Raw genomic sequence first — 24,954 nt, forward strand, 5'->3', positions numbered from 1 at the left:
TGAAATCTAAGAGTTCACAATTGTTAATATTAAAAAGAAAATTCACGAGGGGCCTTATCAAATAAATGGAAGTGATTATAATTCAGAAGAGCATGGTACCTATTCTCTCACGCTGCTGTAATAATGCGGGGATCCTCTGATCCAGAGGCCGTAGCGAGAAAACTGACATGGCGAAGCTGGCTGAGGTGGGGGAATCTCGTCTCTCGTGCTTCTTAAGCATGTTCTTGAAAGCAAATTTGCCTTGGATGGCAGCACAAGAGCGGTTATTCCGCCAGAGGTCTGAGGGATAGGCAGATACAGCATTGACTCTGTCTTCCATCACGGGCAGACTTTCTCCATTAGTCACCCCCGCGGTTCACATTACCTGCCCTTTAATTCTGGTTCCTTTTAGGCGGCTTAACCAACATTCCATGAAATCTTATTTTTTTGGGTGAGGGGTGTTCTTGACTTCCAACTCAGATGAGTTACGTTAAAACACCCCCCCCCCCCAACTTATATGGAAGCTGGGGAATCAGTTAGCAAACTACGATAAATTATTATGCTTCCTGTGTTAACCAGGCAGCGCCCACGTGGACCATTAAGCAGGCTTCCGTGCTGGCGCCCCCTGTCTGAGATAGAGGGAAACCGGCTTGTTGGGTCGGTGCCCCCTCAGAAGACGGCACCCTGCAAGGTGTGTCCCAGGGGTTATTCTTTGTTAGGGCTGGTTAAACAAACCATAGTAAAATGTATATTTTACCCTCTTAATCTGGATGGACATCTGGAACTTTTGAAAACACCTCCTTAGTCGGTAGGTTGTCTGAACCTCTCCTTTATTCCAATCGTTATACGTTTCTCCATTATTTGTTATTTATGGACTAAATCACTGTAAGGGACTTATAATGTCAAGCTACTGTAAAGTGCTTTTCTAAAATTGCAATACATATGTCATCATCATCATCATCATCATCATCATCATCGCGTACTCCCAATGGGCCCTAGTTTTGTTAGGGTCTCCGAATTTTTTATGTGAATAACCATAATCCTAGATTTTCCTGTAGTGTTTTGCTGCATTTTAAACAAAGATTACAGTTTCATAAGAGACGCCGAAGAGCACAGAGCTCCAGGCGCAGACACTTTGCATTTGCAGAGTGTGATTACTGGAGTAAGCTTGCCTGTGTTTCCTGGCAAGTAATTTCATGTGGACATATAGTACGAGAGAGAACTCCTCCCTTCATACGGGTAAAGTACACTCTGCTCACTCTAATCGCGAGCGCCCACTGCGCATAATCATTATAATATTAAGATGTTAACTACTTTTATTATAGATATCACAAGGACAGGTTATAGACCTGTAATGACACAGGAGTTAAAAATGGGCATGAAGTGACATCTAGTGGTGAGCAAGTGAACGGATCCCAGGTCACCTATTCCGTTAGTCACCTGCTGCTGGATAAAAATGCCAACTCGGGAATGGCTGCTTAGATAAATGCAGAACACACTATTCTCTCGCGCACACACACACTATGCAAAAATCTACGTAGTTTCTGCTATGCCTGCTTCTGTATAAAACTTCGCAGTTTCCTGGGCTCGCTTCCATCAACGGTACTCGTCGGAGTATGCACGTCGGTACTGATCTTGCATGTGAAGCCGAAAAGGCATTTAGTCATTCAGGCCGGGATCCAGCCCGTACCGTTATGCCGCATATCACTCAGGACGAACGGCGTCGAGCCCCAACTTGCACAAATTACACCGCAACGTTTCACTGCTCCAAGTAACGCGCAGTAATCGACTGTCATATTTAAGTATGATGATTTATATAAAAAAGGAACCACGTCTTGATTAAAAACAATGCACGAAGCAAGAAAATAACATGTTAACCAAGTGTAATGATCATAGGAATAAACAAGAACTTTGGGCTGCTATTATGTTTTTGGTACATTTATTAAGGAAAAGAATAATTACTACAAATTACGAACACTGGGACCAAGTCTCTGTCAGCCTCCGAAGCAGACATTATGATACAAGAAATCATTCAAGTATTTTACATTTCAATATTTTCCCCATCAGGTGTTTTTGGCTCCCAAACGTTTAATGGTTGCAAACTATTCATATACTGGAACTTATAGAATTATCTTTTTGTTATGGTTTGATGGATTTCGTCCTTCCGTTGCCACGTACTACCGGACCACCTCGAACGTGACAATGTTGCGGCGAGTTCCCTCGGGTGACCCTGAAATGGACGAACCTTCAGAGACCGGTCTCGGGACGGGACCGGATACCTGATGCAGGTAAGCAGAGCAGGCGTGGCTCCCCAGTCACATCCTCCCAGAGGATTTTTTTTTTACATTTTTGCATTGAAAAATGAAAATTATGACCAGTCAATACACTCCGACCATAAAAAGCAAAAAAAGGTCATTTTTAATTTTAAATAAATCAGACTAAAATAGACAAAGATCATAGAGATTTTCATACATTCAAAGAAAAGGGAACAGCTTAAGTCAACTCTTGCCAGGAAGGGATTTATGACTGACAAACACAAAACCATGTTTTTTTTCCTTCTGGCATATGCTATCAAAGTGACAGTTTCTCACACTTTTGGCAAGATAATGAATCTGGGAATATTTGTAGGAAACCTGTGGTGGGAGGATTCTAACCACCTGCCAAGGACCTGCCACCCGGAAAACAGCTGGACGTGAGACACCACAGCTCACAGCACATGTACGGTAGTGATACAGTCTAATTGTGTGGCTGTTTGGTTCTTGTTGCTGGAAGATGATTATTCAATAGCACCAAAGATGTCAGGTAGATTGTGGTCTCCGTGAAGTACTCATGTGGAATGTGCAATTCCAAATCACTGTGTAATTCATTGGTGGAAGAAAAAACAGATTGGAAGACTGTACTAGTTGAGGAGGAGCTGGGAACGGTGGGTGAGAAGTGTCAATTCAATAGTTTCCATTGGAACAGAACTGATATTGCAAGCAGAATGTTCATCGAAAAATGACGGGCATTGAGAGCGGAGAGCACACAAAATAAGGCCAATGTCATTCATTTACCGCTGCGCCAAGCCAGTCAGGTGAACAATTTTCAGCAATCTATTTTGTCAAAAGAAAAGGTAATAAAGCACCGACAAAGGTGCCCAATAGCCATGGAACAGGATAAAAAAACAATAAAAATGAAACATTAAAATAAATGGCATGGCCTGTAAAAGAAAGTGATGCTGTTGTCCATTTAGAAGTCATTCAGTCTTCTGTGCACAATAAAAACAGTCTTTAAAAGGAAGAGCCTTGATCACAAGCCAATATAAATGCCTCTTTCTGCAGCATTCTCACTGCCGAAGGCGCCTCCTCACAGCTAGAACTGAAACAAACAAACAGGATCCGCTACTTCTGGGGCTTGCTGTGGGATGTGGGCCCCCTTGGGCCGAGGACTCTGGCATTGGCATCAGCTGTGGAGGGGCCCGGTTGAGGCTGTACCGGGCTGGTCTGACTGGTGGTCCTGGGCGGCCGTGAGGTGTGATGGCGGTGGCTGTCCCCCCCAGATGGGTGTCTCTTTCGTCCTCCGTCCTCCATTGGTGGCTGTAACGATTAGACCAATGTGTGACAAACACTATCCATGGTTAGAGCCACTAGCAGTTTAACGATCAGCAGTACAAGGGGAAGTGTGTCCATCAACGGATCAAAGATCTGCCCCCATGTCTGGAAGGTTGTGGGCTCGAATCCTGAGGCTGGCAGAGTAATACTACTTTTGGGCCCTTGAATAAACCCATAAACCCAACTGCTCCTGAGTCCGTGCACACTGCACGTGTCATGATGTCAAAACTTTGTAACTCCTATGTACTTGTACAAATGGCAAATAAAGTACATGAAAAATACTAATTTGTTACTTACCAGCTAATGGAATGAAGCTCCATTTTGAGCAAGACTGAAAAAAATGTTCTGAACATAAAAGCACTTCAAACAAGATGGATACTGATACTTACATCAACTCTGAAGTCCTCAAGCCGTTTAAATTTCCTTAAGTACACCTGTAGTTTAGGGTCAATCACCAGGTTCTTTGCTTTAGAGTACTTGAGAAATGCCCAGAATTTCTCAAGTCCATACAGCTGCCCTACAGACAAACGGGGGAAGAAAAAGGTTCGAGTAAAAGGGACTTATGTGAGGTAACAGTGACATTTAATACCCCTGCAATAAACTCACCTGCTTCATAATCCTTCATCGTCTCCTCCTGAAAGTCCTTGAAAATATCTGGTCTAAATTTTCTTTCTAGTCCATAGCTGTAATATCTGAAAAGGCACTCCAAGCCATACCTAAGGCAAATGGAGAATGAAAAGACATAGAAAATGATGATTGGCTTAACTCAACAACAGTACCCAGAGAATAAAGAACTGGGATTTAAACACACCAGCATAAGCAGTTAAGATGATATTTACCTGTATCCCTCTTTACCGTCTTCCACTGCCAGCTGTTTAAACTCCTCATACATCTTCCTGTTGAAATGGTCTCGCAAGAAGAAGGACCAGAAGCGGAAGAGGGTGTTCATCTCCTGAGACTGGCCAACACCCAGCCTCCTGCGCTCTGTTACGCGGTGAGAACGAAACACAAAACTTTACACGCCGAGGCACGAAGGTGGGCAGGCGTGAGAGAATACGGCAGCTGAAGGCGAGCCCCACCATTGACGCAGCGCCGCCGGTACTTGTGGTAAACATGCTGCGTGAATCCGTTCTCCTTCAGCAGCTCATGGGACGGGTGCTGGAATTTGGGCAGAGATTGAGGCGAACAGCCATAGTATCCCAAGGCTGGGATTCCTTCTGAAGGACTTGCATTTGAGCTGAGGGATGAGAAAAAAAGCTTATTGATTTTTCTGGATAAAAAGAAAAAAAAAAAAAAAAACATAAAAAGACTCCAAAGTTCCAAAGGCAAACTATTCTGAATACAATACAGAGAGATCAGCAGATTTGCTTCAAGACATTTCGGTGATACATTGACAACTGATTTCCTGGTTGTGAAATAAAAAAAAAGCAAGAGCATCTTCCATATACTGGAAGATCAAGCCCCCCCCCGTCCCTGTGATCTTAGAAACACGGGGAAAAGATGAGATCAGGATCAAAGCGATTTCAGAAAAACCTGTAAAGATGGAGTATTAGCATGATGGAGTATTCAGTTGACTTCTTCCTTGGCAAAAGTGCACATACATAAATACTGTTCTTCCCTCCTTTTTTTGGGACATCAAAATTTAGAACAAGATCCTTTATTTTTGTAATTTGATTTATGATATGATATGATATATGATATGAGAACCCTTTATTGCTGTTGCAATACACCATGTCACTAGTCACAAGTACCAGCGAAAAAACTGGCCATCAACCCGACCATACATATACACAAACATCACAGTAGGGGGTAGACAGGTCGGGAGACAGGGGCAAACAGAGAGAAGAAAAAGAAACAGAATAACATGAGGAGAGAGGAGGAGAACAAAAAAACAGCCCCCAGACTGTACTCCAGTGGGGAGGACATTGTAGAAAACGGTTTTGGGTATGAATTCAAAGGGCCAGGTTTTAAATATAAATTATATTTATTAATAGATGCCACGTCTAGTTTTTTTGCCCTCCTATTTTTTGCCTTTTACTATATTAATGTTCCATAATGTGTTTCTCAGGATTCTGCTTATGTACTGTACATACCGAATTCTACTCTCAGATAAATAAAAGTTCCTTCAATGCTAAATCAACCATTTGACACAGGCAGCACAGATAAAGAATAGATTCTGCAGTTACACAAAGGCAAATCAATGTCAATGCAATAGTTTACTCCACTACTTAATGTATATGGAAGGTCTACCTATACAAATGGTCCAGGAATATTACAGACCTGCCAACCCCCCCCCCCCCCAAAAGCTAACCTGACTGCTGCTGTGTGGGACAGATGCTCACGGGAGTCCATCACCCATCCCACGTGGCACTCCATGGGGGGGTTAGAACTGTGACGAGTTTTCCTCTTACGTGGCGTCTGCAGGACAGAAAAGGCAGGAATCACGACGACTCGTCTGAGCTCACCGTCCCACGCACACGTGGATGGGGAGGCTACTTCATCTCACCTTGGCATCAACGGGCCGCCCCTCCTTCACCACTGGGTAGAAACGGGGCATCTGACTGGGGTCCTTAAGTCGTGGCGTGCGGGCTCCGCGGTAGCTCGGAGAGTCGGGTACGGTGGTTGGGAGAGAGCGGGCCATCGAGGACGGTTCCGACGCACCGAAAAGTTTATTTGCCAAAGCATCTGTGGGGACTGAGAGTAACAAAAAGGGAACTTGATTGGACTGGTTTGTGTTTGGATGGAACGATGGGAGAAAATGTAATTCCCCAATAACTTTAATTAGTCATACGGTTAAGTTAATCAGAGGCATGTCGAGACTGGCTATTAAAATCGCTCACATTGGTCGTAATCATGTACTCCCGTATTTAGACAATCAATTTGAAATGATAAGGCCTGTACATCCGTTTATTATTAATTTGTCTATGAATTATTCTTAGTCCGTCCACCGCTTAAATCAGTGGAGCCCCCGCTTACTTGGCTGGGGTCTTGGGGGGCCGGGAGGCACTTCCTGGTTGGGGTCCACAGGAGCTTCTGGAGTCAAACAGTCAAACTGCTCTCTGCTAATCAGGTGGACTTTTTTGAAATTCTCAACTTCTTGCTGAAAAATATTCAGAAACATTCATTTAAATGTCAATACATTTTATATATACATGACAAGCAATATCTGTCCACATCTTTCACACAGACATTTTCCTTTTATTTCGTGTCATAATTTTTTTTACTGACTCATTCAGTTCTGTTGCCATTTTGCTATTAATTGCAATGGTAGTCATTAGCTCCCCAAGCGACACTAAACACAAATGTTTGGTGTTCTATGTTACTGCAAAGGTGTCACTAATTAAAAAGACCCCCAATTAGACTGCTTGTCAATGAGCTTTTTCACTCATAATAGCTCTTTTAGAACTATATTTTGTGTTTCAGTTTATTTGGAAAGAAGGTTTTATAAAACCAAAAATTTGTAATATTTTTACTGAATAAGGTAAGTGCCCCAAGACTTGCTGTGAGCGCTTTATATACAAAATATACATTAAGATGTTTGCTGAGTTAAATGCAGGTAACTATGCATTATAGAACTACTGCTCATTATGGGCGGGAATAACAAATATTGGCACAACAAATGCTTATTGAAGAGACCAGGCAAACGCCAGACTCACTTTGATGATGGCATACTCAGGTACATAAGAGTCACTCCACAGGTCTTGCTCATAGTAGTACAAGCCATCATTGATGACCTTGGCCAGCTCAGAGGTAAGCTTGGACCGTGAGGTATGGTTCCCAGTACGGTCCCCCCCGGGATGCTTGCGCAGGTAAGGGGGTGTCTGAGTCACAATCAGGATCTTGTTCACATCGTGATCATCGATCTCGCCGTCCGAGTCCTCGTCTGACCAATCGGTAAAGGTGTTGCGTCGCCCGTCGATTTGCTCCATCTCCTCGTCGAACATGAAGTCCAGCTCCTCTGGCTCGTCCTGGTCCCGAGTTGGGAGTCGGGCCTCTTCCACGTCCTGTGAGGGGTACCAGTCATGCACATGTACGCATCCGTACCACAGGCAAGGGAAGGACAAGCTGGCTGCAGAAAATATTTCTATACAAAAGGTTTTTAAAATGGAACATACCTTTGGTTTGACTGGAGAAGGTCGGGACCTCTTTTTCACCTCAATCCATGAGTCTGAGTCCATGTCAGGCAGGCTGGTAGATAGTCCCTTGGGCATAGTCTTCAGATTGCTGAGATCCTCAATTCTGGACTGCCCTGGAGTGGATACCCTTGGAGACCCTGGGGCAGACTCTGTAGATGACACAGCAGCAACGATGAGCTCCAACCGCATCTCTTGCTTTACTGACAAACCTCCTGACCACAACACTGCGCTTGTCAGCATCTTCTCAGGCACTCAGCCATGCTTAGTGGGATTAGGTGCCATGAAATTTTCACCTGTGTGTTTCTCAGAGGCTTGGCGAGGAACAAATTCTGCACAATGGATGAGCTGAGAGAAGTCCGTATGGGCGTGGTCTGGCACAGTGAGGCCCGGTAGCGGCCATTTCTCTGGCTCCGCCCGTGGGCGGATTTTCAGCTCTGTTACCTCCACCTCCTTGCTGTTCTTCAAGGCCTACAGATATGGTCAAACACACCTTCACATTTAGGCATGTGAAACTATAGACTGCAAAGAAATAAATCTATTTGCTAAACATGACCATGTAATTTCATTACACACGTTTCTTCAAAGTCTGATGGGTAAATACATTAGTTTGAAACCAAAAGGATGAACCATGCAGACGGAAAGTATAATAAAATTAAAGAACCTTGTTCGTGTAAATCATTTGTACTATTCGTATCCGTATAAAGGTTTATAGCAATTTACTGCACAAACGGTGAATGCATTAAAAACTGATTCAATGGAAGCGCTAATCTTGGCGTTAATCATCGAAAGGTCCTGACCTCCATGATTAGGCCGAGGTCAGTGGTCAGGGCTTGCACACGGTGAAAGCTGGCTATGAGAGCGATGGGCAGGAAGCCATTCTGGTCCATCTTCCGACGTAGGAAAAAGTCCCTTTCCAGGTTCCCAACACTGAAGTAATACTCACTATAGAAACAAACAGAGGAGAGCTTGATCTAGGCCTCTAGACTTCAACAAGCCAAGCTTTGCAAAGACAAAGCATTAAACAGAGGCCGAGCTTCCTTAGTAACAGGCAGGCACTTACATTTGTCTCTTGACGTAATCCTTGAGATGTTCCTGGTCGACAGAATAGAGGTCACTGCTGCTCATGTTGTCATAGTAATAGGTGACGGTGCTGTTGGACTTTTGCTTTTGACAGTATCCATCTTTGCCATCGTAGGTCTTAGAGACATGTGGGTATTCAAAGTGCCCTAAAACATGACACATGGGTAAACACAAAAACTTACATGGCTACTTCACATTCCCACGAAGTGTATAAAAGAACGTGTTGTAAAACGACCATCTTTACCTTGATGCAGTTACCATGCACGCAAACAGAGCACCACATTTACCATGTACATTTGCCACCACATTACTTGGAATGATTAAAAGTCGGTTTGTGAATCTTGCATGTTTCCCTTCATCTTAATTCCGTAGACTTACCCCTGGCTCTTCCTCGTCCCCTGCCACGTCCTCGGAAACCGCCACGATTCCTCACACTGGCCACTTCGCCTGGATCCTCCTCCCGCTCCGCCTTCCCACTGTCCCAGTCTGCGACCACACAAACCAGACTCTCTCACCGCAACGGACTCACAAACACCCAAACCAGTTTTAAATGGGGACATTTCCTATTTCCACACTCCGCGATACACACCGATCCTGCACATCATTTTCCGGTTATGTAAAAGCAGAAGGCCTGCGAGGCGAGGCCTGCGAGGCGAGGCCTGCGAGGCGAGGCCTGCGAGGCGAGCTGACAGTGCGTCACCTTGCAGCTCGTTCCTGTGACTGAATGACGTCCTTTGGGGGTCCTTCTGCCGGCGGTTGCTCCTGGAGGCCAAGTGCTCCCCAGGACCTGCTGTGTTCATGTCAATCATCAGGGGGACCCACTTCTGCTTATTTCCTATAAAAGGGAGGGCGGGGTAACTGGATGTTACTTTTTGGGCAGTTTGATAATAGAATATAGACCTCTGCCTCTAGGTCCTGCAGCTGCAGCTTTAGACTGCCAGTGGGCTCAGCATTCCAACCGCTGGCCTGTGCTCGCAAACTGCGTGTGTGCATTGTCACTGCACTGAGATGCATCTCATGTGCTACGGGAAAGGACCATGTGCAAGTACGTACAAATTTAAAACTGTAATATTTCATTTATAAAGTTTAAGAACACTGCAGTTTGCTACAGCCATGTTTATGTGGCAGGTGCATCTGGTTCGTTCACCATGCTGTAGTCCTGCATCTCTAACTAGTGGGGGGAGGAAGCTATTCTGTGGGTCAACACACGACACAGCAAGCCACTAACACCCAGGTCAAATAAAGCAAACCTAAATATACAAGCATACGAAAAATAGCTCACATGAAAGAACACTCCTCTTCTAAAGCTGCTTAGAGAGATTTGCAGCAGGCTCTCACCTCTCTTCTTCTGACTGTTCTTCTGAGATTCTCCGTCTCCATTCTTCTCCTCACCAGAGTCATCAGACTTCGATTTCTGATTCTCTCTGCTCTTCTCGTCGCCATTCTCCCTTGTATCTCTCGTATTTGTGACCTTTTTGCATGCCTGAGGGGTTCCACCAGATGACAAATTTCACATTAACTAGGAGTAATAAAATATGAATGTTTTCAATCAATAGATGTTATGGCCGACCAGTAACTAATGTAAAATACCTTACTGTATGTTTTACTAGGGAGGGGCTGATCCACATTAGGTATGGATCGACGCCGATACCCATCTGATATTTGGGTCAGTGCATCTCTAATTTTTAACCACTTAAAACATTTTGCAAAATAAAAGCAAGTCTTTACAAAACACAGGAAGGATTAAGAAAAGACCAATAACACCCATGCTGATGATTCTCTGCTTTTATTAGTAATAAACCGAGTTGCTTCTTTCCAGAAGCAAAATAAGAGGCAAGAAAATGAACATGAAACTGGCTGGTAAAATAGGCTTAAATACGACAAACTGCATTATCCATAACAGTACTTGCACTATTCTTTTGCTGCAATGTAAAACACTCATGCTGGCCCATTCAAGCATACTAAGCACGCGTATTAATTTATGCACAGTATATAATGAAGAACTGATCACAGCTATTGACTTGCTGATTACAGACTTTGTCCAGTTTAGGCACTAAAAAAGAAACTGTGGCCAACTGGAAGTCAGACATCCCTAAATGGTCATCACTGGTTATTCCTGGGCTTGTCCCAACCTAAACTGCATGGATGGGATATTCCCCTCTACTAAGATTACTTTGGTAATAGCTACCAAAAAATAGAAACATGCCAATAATGTACTAAATTTCTCAGTTTTTAATGTAATTTATATATATGTATATAATGTATATAGTGGTTTTCGCTGGGGGCTCCGGTTTCCTTCCACGGTCCAAAAGCGTGCAGGATAGGTCGATTAGTGAGTCTAAATTGGCCCTGTAGTTGTGTGAGTGTGCGTGCGTGCGTGCGTGTGAGCGTGTGCACCCTGCAGTGTGCTGGCCCAGGGTTAGTTCCTGCCTGCACCCGTTGTTCCCAGGATAGGCTCCGGTCCCCCCCAGGACCACAGTTGGGATTAAGCGGTTTCAGAAAATGGATAGATGGACGGATGTAATAACTGGACAATAATGCAATAAGGCCAATTATGACATTACTGGTTGCTACACAACCTCTGTTCAAAGCATCCTGCTTCTCTGTGGGAAGCAGAAACAGAAAAACGTCGTATCCCATGACCGCCACCATCTTTGTTCACAATATGTCCTGTTTTTAAAAGGCTTCGAAGCTGCTGGGTTTCCTCTAAGGGAGCGCTAAGATTTTCCATGACCAAAACATTAGCATGTGCTGTTTGCTTTAAGTGCAAAGTCCACAAATTCAAAACCAAGAATGGAAGGATGAGTCCCTTTCTTGGAGCCAAAACAGCGCATAGGGCTTATTCTCTACTGGACAAATGGCAAAAATTATACTTTTTCCCCCCAAATCAGTAAATCCAGTATGTTCTGTACACGTCACATGGCCCTTTGTGGGCTCCTGTAAGCTTACCTGCATATCTTTGCTTGCAATCTCACCGGGGGTCGGCCAGCTGCTAGCATCCACAAAGTCCCCAACCTAAAAATACCAAAACTATAAATCCCCAATGACATGGACCAGAAATTTCATCCATAGAGGCTCATGGGTGCCCTTTTAGCTAAACCATTGGCCTTGCTCATGTACAGAGGTTTTGGCTACACATTCTGCAGCATTCTTACACAACAGACGAGTCTGTGTAATAATAATAATAATAATAATAATAATAAAAGAAGAAGACCTTTTAAACCAGCCAAAACTTCATTCTGCTGCAGGCTAATGCATCCTCCGTATGGGATACGAGTTTAAACAGGGTCTTACGCTGGTCAATAACAGAACAGAAGCTAAAGGTATCATGACGTGATCATGGCTGCTTTTTGTTATGAAGCCGCTCTGCTGTGTGTCAAGCCAATAGCAGATAGGTGCATTTAAAACAGGTGAGACTCCATATTAAGTGATGCGAGGGTGTCTTCGATGCAGAAGAAGCCGAAACCAAAGCCTCCAAGAAATAATTTGTTCTGAAAGTGAGACAGGCATCTAAATGCTGGGGGGACTGTGCATTTACTGTTTAACAATTACAAATCAGCACACAGATACTATCCAGTGACTACAGCCATACGGCTCATATGACGGACAGAAATGACACACAGATATATATACCTTTCCACCTTTTATTGGTCTAGAAGGTCCTGCTTTCACCAGCCTGGCTGGTTGCACTGGTTCTGGGAAAATAAGGAAAAGTCAGTTATCTATTAAGAATTAACATTCTATGACACTCCCTAAAAAATTCTGATCTACATTGTGGATCGTAAGTATAACTAAAAGCATTATCATATGCCATTTCGGTCACATCACCCACGACCCAACTCAGGATTCGTCCACAATCGTCTCCACCGACGTTGGGTGATAGGTAAGGTAAATCACTTAATGGGAAATGTGTCTCTGGGTTGGAGCTTCATTACAGTGTGCAACAAAGACATTAAATCTGCAGTGTGAGGGATATAAAGAAAACTTTTGGAACATTAGACATTTGCTAATTATTATTAAACTAATATAATCAGAATTGACCGGGATCGGTGTTGGCAAGTCAGGCTTACAATAAACTACCAATCAGATTGGCCAAGGAAAAAGCTATTAGTTCTTCCCTATTTCTTGAACATTGAATCTGCACATATTTAAACAAATTGATGACAAGTAGGAAAGTGGTAAACTTTCAAAATATAAATACTTCCTCTCAAATGCTGACATTTTGAAATGACAGACGATACTAAAAAGCCGAAACGAAATGCACTTAAAATGTCTTGCTGGGGGAGGCTGACCTTGCATTTAAAAGGGTCCACAAGTCAAACACTGAGCAAATATTGGCTCATCTCTAAAAGGATTAAAAATCAGGTAGTGGCAGGTCACATGGCCGAGTGACAGCACTGCCCATTGACCAAGTGACTCAAACACTGTTCAGCTGATCTGGAGATTTGTGGATAGCGCAGCACAATGGATGAGCTGTGAAACTATGAACGGAGATATTTCCGTTTATCTCTAACGAAACGTTTGTTTGTGGCTGCATTTATACGATTTGATGTTTAATAAAGTTTCCACACACCCTGCAAGACATGCAGTTTCCATGTTGCATCTCTAAACATTATGATATGATACAGGATACGTAATACAGGAGGAGAAATTCGATGCCATTAATGGAAAAATAACATTCACATAAATAATAAATACAGAATTATTCCAGAGCCATCTCAGTGGGAAACAAATCAGAGATGTTCATAGGTACGAAAGTTAATATAAAGACTAAAACTATAAACACTTTGCTGAGGTAAAACAGCAACACAGCTTCTGGGGTGAAAAAACTGACTTAAAAGTTTTACTACTATACAATAATAGTGTGAAGTAAGCAGGGAAGAAAGTTTAAGAAAGAAAAAAAAACTGCTGGAAATGACTATGAAAGGAAACACCAAAGCTGAAAATAGGCAGAAATGTATGTGCAAGTATGTATATTTATACTTAACACACGCTAGTCAATAATACAATAAAAAGAACTGTCAAGGTGGACAGCATAGTGTCGAAAAACCCCTAAATGCCAAGTAGGACTAAAAAGTTTTCCTGAGAATGTCTGAGGGAGGAAAATAAATGCTGTCAACAGAGCTCAGGAAATAAATGTTGCCAGTTATACATAACTCACTGGCAAATGATTAAATCTGACATTTGAACCAGTTCCCTGAAATATCACAATCACACAGTTTGAAAGCAGAAACCATTTTAACACAGAAGCAAGACATCGTTACTGCTACATTACTAACAGGATTCCTTACTGATTATGGGAAGTATTAACAAATGGAAGCAACAAAGTACAGATCACTAGAATTACTGAAAGGTTTTATGTACCGTACTTTAAAAATGTGATACTAGAATGATTAGTATCCCCCCACCCCACAGGGCCAGGTTTCACCAAAAAAAGCAGTTAGAAGATGGATAGATTAATGGGTGAGTGGAATGGATGGAGATCAGGTAGAATCCACTTTAAAATTAGCCCACTTATGCTATAACTTTTCCCACATTTTATGAATGTAGGCCAAATCCCAAAATATCTCTGTCCAACATGACTAATTATAAATATAAAAAAGCAGTACAAGGAAGTAAACGTCTGCAAAGAAATGAGCAAGAAGTAAACACTAATGCGTTGAGCCAAGGTACAATATCGACTTTGGTGAAGTATATTACACAAAAGGTTAGATACTCTGCAACTTTTCACACATTAACTTCCCCCTTCCAATGTTCATGAGCAACAAGCAGAAATACAGGCACAATTTCCCATTCTTGTGAACCGTATATTTTCCTACAGAGCTGTAACAACAAAATCAGCAAGATGTCTTTTATTTGTAGATGTTTACCTGTTACCCTGTACAACAAACCACGTCAAAGTAGTGTGGCCCATAACATGTCGCATTTATTTTTTCCTCCAATGGATCGAAGAGCATCCGATGTTCCTGGGGCAACAGGGGTTAAAGTCTCTGTTCAAGGGTAACATCACACCAGTCATGGGGTTTCAACGAGTGACCTTCTGATCATGGGCACAGAGCAGGCACATGACTGGGCTTGGGCATTTGGGGGTAAAGCAACAAATGATTTGTGTAACTCAGACAAGCACGACAACAGGCTTCCCCTTCCTAGTGTTTCATTCTTATTTCTTTTATTGCTGGGTATCTAAAATCTATAAAAAAATGTTTTTTGTGGTAAAAGAACATCATTGTATGTGCGATTAATTGTGCAATTAATACAATGTGTGCGACTGCGATTAAAAAATACTACTGTTTTGACAGCCCTAATTCTCTATTTTCAAGCATGATAGATCAAAAATAAGAAGGTGCCACTTCACAAAAGGTTACCCATATAAAGCGTTTATGGATGGTTTGTAATCTGGTTAATTATTTTGTAACACTTTATAAATTATTAGTAGACAATTTTAAACAAGTTAACAGTTTTCTTTTTTATCAATGAGTTACTACAATTTACAAGTAGCAAAAGGGAGCCTTATTGTAAAGCGGTACCGACAATAATGTAGACTCAAATAAAAGCATAACAAAATGTTTGGATAGCTTGATAACTGGTTTTAATTGGCCGCGTGCAGCTATAAAAAGTTTCCAGTGGTAATGACTCAAACTTACCACTGTTGATCGATTCGTCATTAATTCTTCAACACAACACACTTGTGAAAGAGATTCTCTGTCGCAATATTAGCACCAAAGGAATCACTCCTCCATGTATTCCTGGCTAGAGAGGCAGGACCCCCGGAAAACATCAAGAAAGCGCCGACGACGGGTTCCCGAGCGCCTACTCCGCCTTTAAGCCCTCGGCCGATCACTGCAAGGCGGAAGGCCAGCTCGCACTCATTCTGTTCCTATTCATACGCGAACAACTCAAGACAAGGCACGCAATTCACACTGTCATCAGGTGTTATCTGAAACCAGAACAATTTCTGACCTTAGTTCCAGTTGGCGGAAGCTCAGAAAACTTCTGCTTTTCTAGCACTGTGCATAAACCAGATGATCAGTCAACGCTCCCGACCCGGTAATGCAATATTAGCGAGCCACTTAGATGGGGGTGCCAGTAGTTAGCAATATCGCCACGCCGCCTTGACACCTTCTCGTCAAACACTTGAGTGTGCAGTGAGAAACAACCGACTAAAGCGAGGATAAATGGGAGAAGTTAAAGAAGATACACACCATGGTTTGCGTGACCATTTACACTGACCACCGTCACCGTGTTCTTAGTCCAGGGATTCGCCTTGGGTGGGGGAGGCTCGGGTAAATCCTTTTTGCTGCATTTCACGCCTCCATCGGTTTGTTCGTCCACATCTTCGGCCTGGCAGAGCTCGCTGCCCCGGCTTTCCTTCTCTCGGACGTTACTTTCCTCCTTAACTCGTTTTGCGGAGGATCCTCCCTGGTCGGACTTTGCCCCTTTAACATTTACCTCCACGCCTGCCACCGCCGTCTGCTTCGCCCCTATCTCCAGACAGCTGTCCCCCGGCTTCATTTCGCTTGCATGTTCGCATTCCTCTTGTTTCATAAGAGTAGTACCGGGTAAGATCGTCTCCACCTGAGTGGCCATTTCTACTTTCACCCCAAGCGGTTACTGGTTTAGCAACGTTATTTACCCCGAAATGTATCATCCACTTTATGACAAAATGTGCTCTTCCTGGCCACACAGGTAGTTTCTCCCCGCTCTTCCACAATACTGACACGGAAAACGCTTCAGTCTAAGACGCAGGTTGGTCAATTGAAATTAAAATATACACCGAAAAAACACGCCACCCCCTTTAAAGAATAAAATTTAACGAAGCAACACAAACAATATTCTCCAGAGCCACAGCGGCAATATGGAAGCCCACCACGCGACGGCTGGGAGCGAGCACGCAGACGCGACCGAGGGCAGCGCTCGTCCCCGCGGCGCGTCGCGCCCCCCAGAGGCTGTCTTGGAAACTAGGACTAGCATCCAACACGTGTTCAGGCGGAGGAACTGTATTATCTGGCTGGTCGACAGCACGTATGTTACAAAAAATGAACGTGGATATTACGATACAGTATCTAAGCTTGTAAATATAGTTCAAATAATTATTTAATAAATAAAAATATCACTATAATATAACACGATATACTATGCAGCATGTGTGTCATATTTTTGACACCATACATGAGCTGGAAAAAAACGGTACGCCAATTAAAAGAAGTTTTTATATGGACTATATAAACATAAATCATTTATATACCCAAGACTGGCTAAACATAGCGAGTGAAGTAATTGCTAGTCTGTGTTATAACTGAGTTAATCTTCAGCAAACAAACAACATTTGACTGAAGTTAACTTTGCCAGGAAATACTATGAAAATTTGTCCGAAAGGGTAGAGTGCGAACTGTGAGAAAGTTTGGGATCAACAATAGCGTCATGTTTGTTGCATGCTCATCAAATTTACTTTCCATCCTAGACAAGCTGCACCGAAAGCAAATTCATGTTCCATAAATAAAGTTCAGAGAATACACTAAAACACACACATTCGAAGTCAGACGACATACAGTATATTTTTCTTGAATAACAACTTAATCACACGTTCAAAAATCAAAACATATTTAGAAATCAGAAAGATGACTTCATACGTCTTAACAAACCTACTGAAGACACTAGGGGTGATGACTTCTAGACACCAACCCCTGCAGATAAATAACAATAAAATAAAAAGCTAAAACACCTGGAATTGTAATAGTAATAATATTGCATGGAATTAAATTATTAATAATATTAATAGCGTGCAAATTAGAAACAAATACACATACAGTGAAAAGTAACAGTGATGCAGTGAACAGTAATTGGTACTCTTGGATGTAAATATTTGGCAAAGATTAATTTTTACACTTTCATAGCCTTTTTTGATATTCTGAATTGATTGTGTTTCAGTTCTTCTGATAACACTGATACAATTTTATTAATGCATGTAATGAGTAAAGCATTTGTCTTGATACCTGAGTGGGGGTGGTTTTGATATATGGAGAAAAAATAACTATTTGTTATGGGCATATATGTATATTTTCCTATCCTGCATGTCTTGTCATATTAGGGCAACATATGAACCTACAGTATGTTGTCATCATCTGTTTACTGTAAGACTCTATGGATGATGCTTGTAGGCATATGGTGAAGAAATATTAAGACAGGGGCATATACAGATGTTTAGGTTTGATGCTACCTAGCAAAATACAAGAATTATATCTAATCCCAAGAATGTATGTCTTTTGATTTAGAGCTAAGTATGCAGTCAATACTTTAAAAGGTTGTGCTTATAGTAACATCATCCATATGGACGCCGTTTTTAACATGCTCACACAGGACAGGTAAGACAATTGAAAGTGGGATATTTCTCTGCTTGTAATCGAGCCTTTTCAGGCAGGCGAGTCATTTCATCTCCGCGTCTGCAGGCTGGGTGGAGTGTGCTGGGCAGCGGATCAGATAGTGGGAACCACCCTTTCCAGAAAAGGCCACAGAACACTCCTTTACATCAGTTGTTTACATACACACATAATTTATACCATTTATGTGGCAAAACATTAGCATAAAAATTCATCAACTTAAGGTTTGCTGATACTAAATGTTTATTATCGAACAATAATATTTTAAAATCTCTAAAATATTTTCAGTGTAAGAAACACTGATGTTATGACAATTTGATTCTAAGTATAAATATTCAGAATATAACCCACAATACATGCATGAGTGCCAAGAATAAATGGTAACTTGCCATTATCTTTAAACATTTCGTACTGCTGAATATTATGATACGTCATGCTGTTTAATCTTAGAAACAAGAAATTATGTAAACTCCCCCAAGTACCAGTCATGACGGGACTCTTACCAGAATATCGTTTCACATCCATCTAGTGGTGAAAATGCACAAGTGCAGAACCCTGCAGAACCTCTTGGTTCGAGAACTTCAGGAAAGGCGACTACAAAATCTGTGAGCTAGTAGTTCAACAGAGGATTAAAATGTTCACCCCTTTAATTATCAAAGATATGACAGTGATATTAAGAACACGATTTGATACAGATGCTTTGATAAAGTTTCCATCGATCCTACCTGCTTGTCCTTGCCTCAAAGAAAAATGATACAACATCACCACTGAGGGTATTTATTTAAAGCAAAATTTATACAAATACAGATAACCCATCTCATCTAAAACAGCAGTTTACGTGAAAGACAGCACATGCAGCAAACTTTACAATATCCTACATTTCCCTATCACAGCTCAAATGGATATTTAGCTAAACATAATAAGTTATCCAACTGCACTGGAATGGGGGAAGAATTAAACACATCGTGACAAAAGGGGTCAGAAACATCCCTCCTGAATCTGCTTCTTTCAAATTCTTTGGGACAGTTCTGAGTATTAACCATATTCACATCTGGAATTTTTAATAAGACATACGACAACTTAGGTATTAGTACAAGATCCCAATTTAACATTAGGTCAAACGAAAACAAGTGCCACATGTATTACCACATGTACTACAATTAATACATTAAACAAAATTTAAAAAGAAAACCAAATGAATCAGGCATATCATGGCTAGGGATGGACCTACTTCATAAAGCAGGGCAGGCCCAATAGCTGGGCACCTTTTAAAGGGGCCACCCAGTCTAGATTTTAGACTAGCAATGTAAACTGAAGGTTATTTTGAAACTTGGGAGACCTTGACTGGATCTGCCAACACCTAGTACAGATAATGCTTTTAATGCATAAAAAAAAAAAACATACAATGTTTTTATGTTTCTCCATAATAACATGAACTTGCTAAGATACATTCAGTAAAAGAGAGGGTTAGCAACTGATAAGAAAAGGGACGGTCAAATAAAAATAAAGTTTTGGAAGATGCTGAAATCCACATTAAAGGATACAGTCTTACCATATGTAATATATATCCTTCACCATCAACATTTTGTAAGTCACAAGACATCAAATAATATTTTCTTTGTCCACAATACTATCACTTTATATATAAACTTCATACCTATATACTTTTGACACAACATACATTGTGAAGTATATACTCAAGAGTTGATGGGTGTCAAATATACGACCATTTCCCTCTTCTATCAGCTTTCTTATTTCTGTTAAAGAATATTCTCTTATGTTACGTAAAATCAAGCTGAGTTTACCTGACAAAATATCTCTTCATGCTTAAGTCCATTTTTAAGAGATGTATCCCACGCAACCCTATTCCAGCTGTTTACTGCCTTCTGATTTCTGGTCAAGTCGGCTTTTGTTGCTCTTCACCATATAAATGAAATAAGTCAGAGTTTCCTTCTCGTTCACAGGAATATTCCGGAAGTGGCGACTTACAGTCTGGGGAAAAAAAGAAAAGAAAAAAACTATTTTCCATATTACCCAAGAAAACATGTTAGACATGATTCCCCCCCCCCACAGATAGCTTTCTCTTATTTCACATCCTGTCAGTAAATGTTAAAAAACTGTTACAAAGAAAATAAAATTACGAATGATAAGAATGCACTAAGATAATCAAAACCAGGATGGGCCAATCCACATTTTTTCAGTTCAGATCCGATTCCAATACACAACTGCTGATACGATACAAATTCCGATACAATAGCTTTCCTTAAATAATTTAATATAATAAAACGATTTATATTATGCACATTTTTAATTAGTAAATACAAAATTATGCCAAAAAGCCACTGCTTTTTCCATATTGCTCTCATTGTCTCACAATTGCGTGCAATTTCATTAGTGAGATTTTCTACTAAACGCTACTCCTACCTCTCAAAACTTTGTTTTTACAAAGATTGCAAAACGCTGTGCTGCTAGTTGCTGTAAAATGGTCTATAGTGTATGGTCTATAATGTAGGGTCTTTAAATTTGATACAATGTATATAAAGTAGGGCATGATATTTGAGTTATTTTTCCCCACATACAGTCATGCCATTTTTGATGTTATAATTCTCCTGATTTGCAAAGTTTCTCAGAAAAAAAAAGAAAAGCAAAGCTCAAGTTACAGCACTATTTAAGAATTTACTCTTCTTGACATTTACAAATGTACTTATTTAAGTTAAAATTAGATCAGGTAAAACCCAGCCAACCCCGTCTTAGTGCCATGCCAATAACAGTCTAAATAAACGATCAGTCCTAGCGTATACCAGATATACTGACAGGTACCACCCCGATGTAACTGCATAGCTACACCTGCGACAGCTACCCATGACCTGTGAAGCTTAAACTTTACTTCACCCTAACCATAAAATTGCCAGAGAAGGAGTTTGTATAGCTCTATAGCAGCATTTAACAGCTATTGCATTGCATAAAACATAAACTGTACAACCATAACAGTTCTGGTGTCTCAAAGTCACCTCTGCCAATTGTGCTTTGTTTAATCCCGGTCTGGTCTGCAGCTTGTAATGCCGTTTATAGCGTCTCAGAGTGTTCACCTGAAGCTGGAACAAGTCAACCTGGAGTGGGACGACAAATGTTAACTTCTCAAGATTCTAACTAAGTGTTTCCCAATCTGGTCCTCAGGGACCCCGAGACGGTCCACATTTTTGCTCCCTCCCAGCTCCCTGGCAGACAGTCGATATTTTTGCTCCCTTCTGGAAGGAGCAAAAACGTTGACTGTCTGCAGCTCCCCGAGGACCAGTTTAAGAAACACTGGTCTAAAGCAAATTAATCATGGATAATATCCAAGGCAAGACAAAATCAGATGGCAAAGGAAAATTTACGCAGCTACTTTTAGATGCAATGAAGCACCAGAAAAAGATGGAGAAAGTAATGAACAACCTCTGGAACTTCTACATCTTGGTCTGGAGAGTCCCCGCCATCATCACTGGTCTTTCTCTTCCGTTTGTTGCGAACACTCTGGATGAAATTCTTGTGGAAGTCACAGATGTACAAGTGTCGGACCTGGAAGGCAGAAAGTTGTAAAAAACAAAAAAAACTAAGTAACGTATTTCTTATATATCAACTGGTCAAATTACCAAAAAATGACATGAAGTGGACGCTATACTATGAAACAACTACTCGATGAAATTAACACACTATTACAGGAAGGCGCACAGTCGCACACATACGTTATTTTCATATTTGTGTTTATCAATTGTCATAGGCTTTTATCCAAAGCGACACACAAGAGAGGATCAGAGAGCAGGGACAGACGGTGTCCCAAGAGCAACCAACAGAGGGCCAACAGCGAGCTTCCGACCACAGCCGCGGTGTCCGAGCCAGAGGATTTACACCCACGCAAAGCCGCCGAAGAGGCCGGCCAGCGAGGGGCCACCAGCGGAAGCGCACTCACGCTCTTGTCGATGTCAAGCTTCAGCTTTTTCTGCGAGATGCTCTTCTGGATCCGCTTGCTGAAGGAGGCATTCCCGGCCGGCTGCCTGCAGCGCTCCCCGTCATCGATTAGGCAGCAGCTCTGGCCGTGAAACAGCGGTGCCGGGGGGCCGTCGTGGCTGTCCTCCTCAGTGCTAAAGCCGTTCATGCCGCAGCCTACACGCTTGCCTGTCAACTACACCGTATATATATTTATATGCTTCTCGTCCCACCGTTTAAACGTAAATCAGTACTAGTGCATTAGTTAAAAGGAACTAGAGCCGCGTCGAACAAGTAGGAGCGACAAGGAAAAACTTCCAGCCGCTCAAAGTTAACTAAAGAGACACGAGCCGGTTTCATTACAAGGTAAAAACTTAAAGTATGAGCCGCATGGACTAAAGTTGGACAGAAAAGTCTTTAGGAATAAAATGCGTCACCAGCGGTTAATAGTGCGACCAGCAGACACGGAGCTGCGGCATTTCAATCGCAGAGAGAATCGGTAGCGACAAGCGGCTTTCCTAGTTAGATGGCTTACAAACAGACGGCAAAAGATGGGTAGATATTATCGAGAAATAGTCACGATAAACCAGCTCTCCAGCGAGCGGTACCAGAACGGACTAAAGCGAACTGGGACAAGACCAGAAACACCGAGACAGAAAGCCACCCACAGAGGGTCTTACGCTCAATTCTCTTCTTAGCAGGTACACATGCTTAGTTAGTTATACTAAATGGATGCGCCTGTTATCGAAAGTCAATAACAACTAGCTAGTTAACTAATATTTCTAACAGTGTGGTAACAGAACCAAAGAGTACAGCTTAAAAGACAGCCTTTCTGCTTGGTCGAGGCACCTCGAAAGGCAAATATCACATTAGCGAGAACATGCTACTGACACCGTCAAAAAAAGAGAAAACAGAACTACTTACGAGTGCGTAGTAACTATGTATCTAATACAACACAAACGCAAATAGTTTCTTCTCAGTTCTCTTAGTCTACTCTCCCCGAGCCGTGCAATGAAAAATGTCCCTTTTCTGTACCGGAAGCTTCGCTCTTGAGCCGCGATTGGATAATATTGTAAATGGGCGGGCGATTGCGCCCGCACAGTGGCTTTTAATAGGTTCGCTGGTTTTCATCCGCAGACTTACTTCCTGGATCTTAGACGCATTGTAGTATTGTGAGTATAAAGTGAATTCTTGCACGTCCATGCATTGCGGCGTAACGCGTATAGCATGAGGATCGAGAATATGGATTTGCGATCGTGAATCTGATTGCCTTTGATAATGATAAATTAAGCTTTCCCACTTTTCACGGGGAACTTTTTATGCCTTGTTCAAATGATATGCATTTGAGATCTCAGAAACGAGAAAATGAAATATATTCAACTTCACACAATGGATGAACGGAAATTTGTTGGTTGGATATATTCCAAGCTCATTTTTTAAATGTAATTCTAGTTACAATATGCATGTATGACATATCTAGTACAGTGTATTTCTATTTCAATTTTATTATTTATTTATATATATAACTTAAAACCCGGCTTCTACTTACCTTGACACTAGGTTAAACTGAAACTATAATACATGATTTTAGCCACAAAATGAGGATGGAGATATAGATGAGGATGTAAAAAAATCGTGTGGTATGGCCATAGTCTGCTAGTAATATACAGCGCACCAAAACGTGTCAGTTTTTGAGGACAGACTGTCACCCTCCGGACTTCTTTCTTTGACTCAAGCCAAAACATGGCATGAACACATCGAATGACAACCGTCGTAGGTGAAAATGACAAAAATAAAATTACATATCCAACTACATAAATAATTGTTTGCTGTACCAGCACAATTTTACTACGTTAAATGACACAATCTTTTTTCCACACACCCATCGAAATTAAAATGAAAAATACCTAATTATTTTAAACATATAATTTTACTTAGACAATGACTAATAAGTACATCCTGAACGTTTTCGATAACAATTTTGGAACATTAACGAATTTGAACACATTTGACCAGAAACAGGATATTCCTTTCACGTAAAATGTACATTGTTCACTTAATATTTATTTACACATCACCCAGACAGACAAGTGTGCATATTTCAGTGACACTGACGCATAGAGTAGTTTCTGGGCGCCTGCGGGAACATACATCTATCATAAACTGATGAAATGCCAGTGTAATCATTTAGTTTATACAAAGATAGACATATCGAGGGGAGCCAAAATACATTCACGTATTAGTGGTAGGGGTTCCTTAACTATGGCCCGTTTTCATTTGGCGGTCCCTCTTTTTATAAAGACCTCCCTTCAGAAAGTGTCCATGCATTCATTTATTAGACGTACATTTAACGTCAAACTGGAAGTTGGTAGCTGTGGAAGTTACTTGTAGATGTGTTGGTGTGAGTATTTTCCCAATTTCCATCAGATATGGATACTGTTGAGTGAATTGTGGCGTCCAGGGGCAATTCTAGGTTTTGACCCTTAGGGGGGGCTCAGTCCCCAAGAAATACCGGATGAAATTGCTAAATGGATTTAGAATACTACATTTTCAGGGGAGCTGACATAAAAAACAAGGTGTCTGAAAAACCTTAATTATGGTCTAGAATTACCTGTGGTGGTGACATGACTGAATCGACTCATATTAGAGTTCAAAGCCTAAGTCTTTAGGTTTGTGTACAAGTACTTTTCTACAACTGTCTTCTATCCTTCATACCATGATGCTCCTTGTCACTGCTGCCTCCATGAATGAGTCTGACATAGCTGCCCCCACTTTAGGTCTTCCTCAGCCATTTCTGAAAGGAAACATTCAGCAATGAAGTCAACA

The 24,954-nt window shown here is 41.6% G+C and overlaps 2 protein-coding genes across 4 annotated transcripts; both read right to left on the minus strand.

The window, feature by feature from the left end:
- Positions 1-1,901: 1,901 nt before the first annotated feature.
- LOC125750478 (la-related protein 1-like) lies at positions 1,902-16,700 on the minus strand. 3 transcript variants are annotated; one of them, XM_049028330.1, is made up of 19 exons: positions 15,988-16,698; positions 12,419-12,480; positions 11,735-11,800; positions 10,124-10,268; positions 9,486-9,620; positions 9,164-9,271; positions 8,766-8,931; positions 8,503-8,647; positions 7,999-8,173; positions 7,685-7,854; positions 7,226-7,573; positions 6,546-6,669; positions 6,076-6,263; positions 5,881-5,987; positions 4,649-4,806; positions 4,409-4,553; positions 4,176-4,285; positions 3,959-4,086; positions 1,902-3,554 (listed from the first exon to the last, which is right to left on the minus strand). In XM_049028330.1, the coding sequence occupies exons 1-19, from the start codon at positions 16,370-16,372 to the stop codon at positions 3,360-3,362; spliced, it is 3,060 nt and encodes a 1,019-aa protein (XP_048884287.1). In that variant the 5' UTR covers positions 16,373-16,698; the 3' UTR covers positions 1,902-3,359. The 3 variants fall into 3 exon arrangements, with proteins under 3 accessions (XP_048884287.1, XP_048884285.1, XP_048884288.1); XM_049028328.1 differs by having other exon boundaries at positions 7,226-7,854; positions 15,988-16,700; XM_049028331.1 differs by lacking the exon at positions 15,988-16,698 and adding an exon at positions 15,430-15,929 and having other exon boundaries at positions 7,226-7,854.
- A 2,223-nt stretch (positions 16,701-18,923) lies between these two features.
- LOC125750492 (histone deacetylase complex subunit SAP30L-like) lies at positions 18,924-23,165 on the minus strand. The gene is made up of 5 exons (XM_049028367.1): positions 23,053-23,165; positions 22,112-22,324; positions 21,598-21,720; positions 21,174-21,272; positions 18,924-20,154 (listed from the first exon to the last, which is right to left on the minus strand). The coding sequence occupies exons 2-5, from the start codon at positions 22,295-22,297 to the stop codon at positions 20,026-20,028; spliced, it is 537 nt and encodes a 178-aa protein (XP_048884324.1). The 5' UTR covers positions 22,298-22,324; positions 23,053-23,165; the 3' UTR covers positions 18,924-20,025.
- Positions 23,166-24,954: the final 1,789 nt, after the last annotated feature.

The sequence above is a fragment of the Brienomyrus brachyistius genome, chromosome 10 (assembly GCF_023856365.1).
Source record: "Brienomyrus brachyistius isolate T26 chromosome 10, BBRACH_0.4, whole genome shotgun sequence".
In the NCBI taxonomy this organism is placed as follows: Eukaryota; Metazoa; Chordata; class Actinopteri; order Osteoglossiformes; family Mormyridae; genus Brienomyrus; species Brienomyrus brachyistius.

Excerpts from the sequence above, each read along its gene's own strand:
- LOC125750478 (XM_049028328.1), bottom strand. The coding sequence starts at position 16,372 with ATGGCCACTCAGGTGGAGACGATCTTACCCGGTACTACTCTTATGAAA. Across the intron at positions 11,801-12,418 it reads GACCAATAAAAGGTGGAAAG|GTTGGGGACTTTGTGGATGC; the intron begins GTATATATATCT and ends TGGTATTTTTAG. Across the intron at positions 4,087-4,175 it reads GATGAAGGATTATGAAGCAG|GGCAGCTGTATGGACTTGAG; the intron begins GTGAGTTTATTG and ends GTTTGTCTGTAG.
- LOC125750492 (XM_049028367.1), bottom strand. The coding sequence starts at position 22,297 with ATGAACGGCTTTAGCACTGAGGAGGACAGCCACGACGGCCCCCCGGCA. Across the intron at positions 21,273-21,597 it reads AAGATGTAGAAGTTCCAGAG|GTTGACTTGTTCCAGCTTCA; the intron begins GTTGTTCATTAC and ends GTCCCACTCCAG. Across the intron at positions 20,155-21,173 it reads ACAAAGCACAATTGGCAGAG|ACTGTAAGTCGCCACTTCCG; the intron begins GTGACTTTGAGA and ends TTTTTTCCCCAG.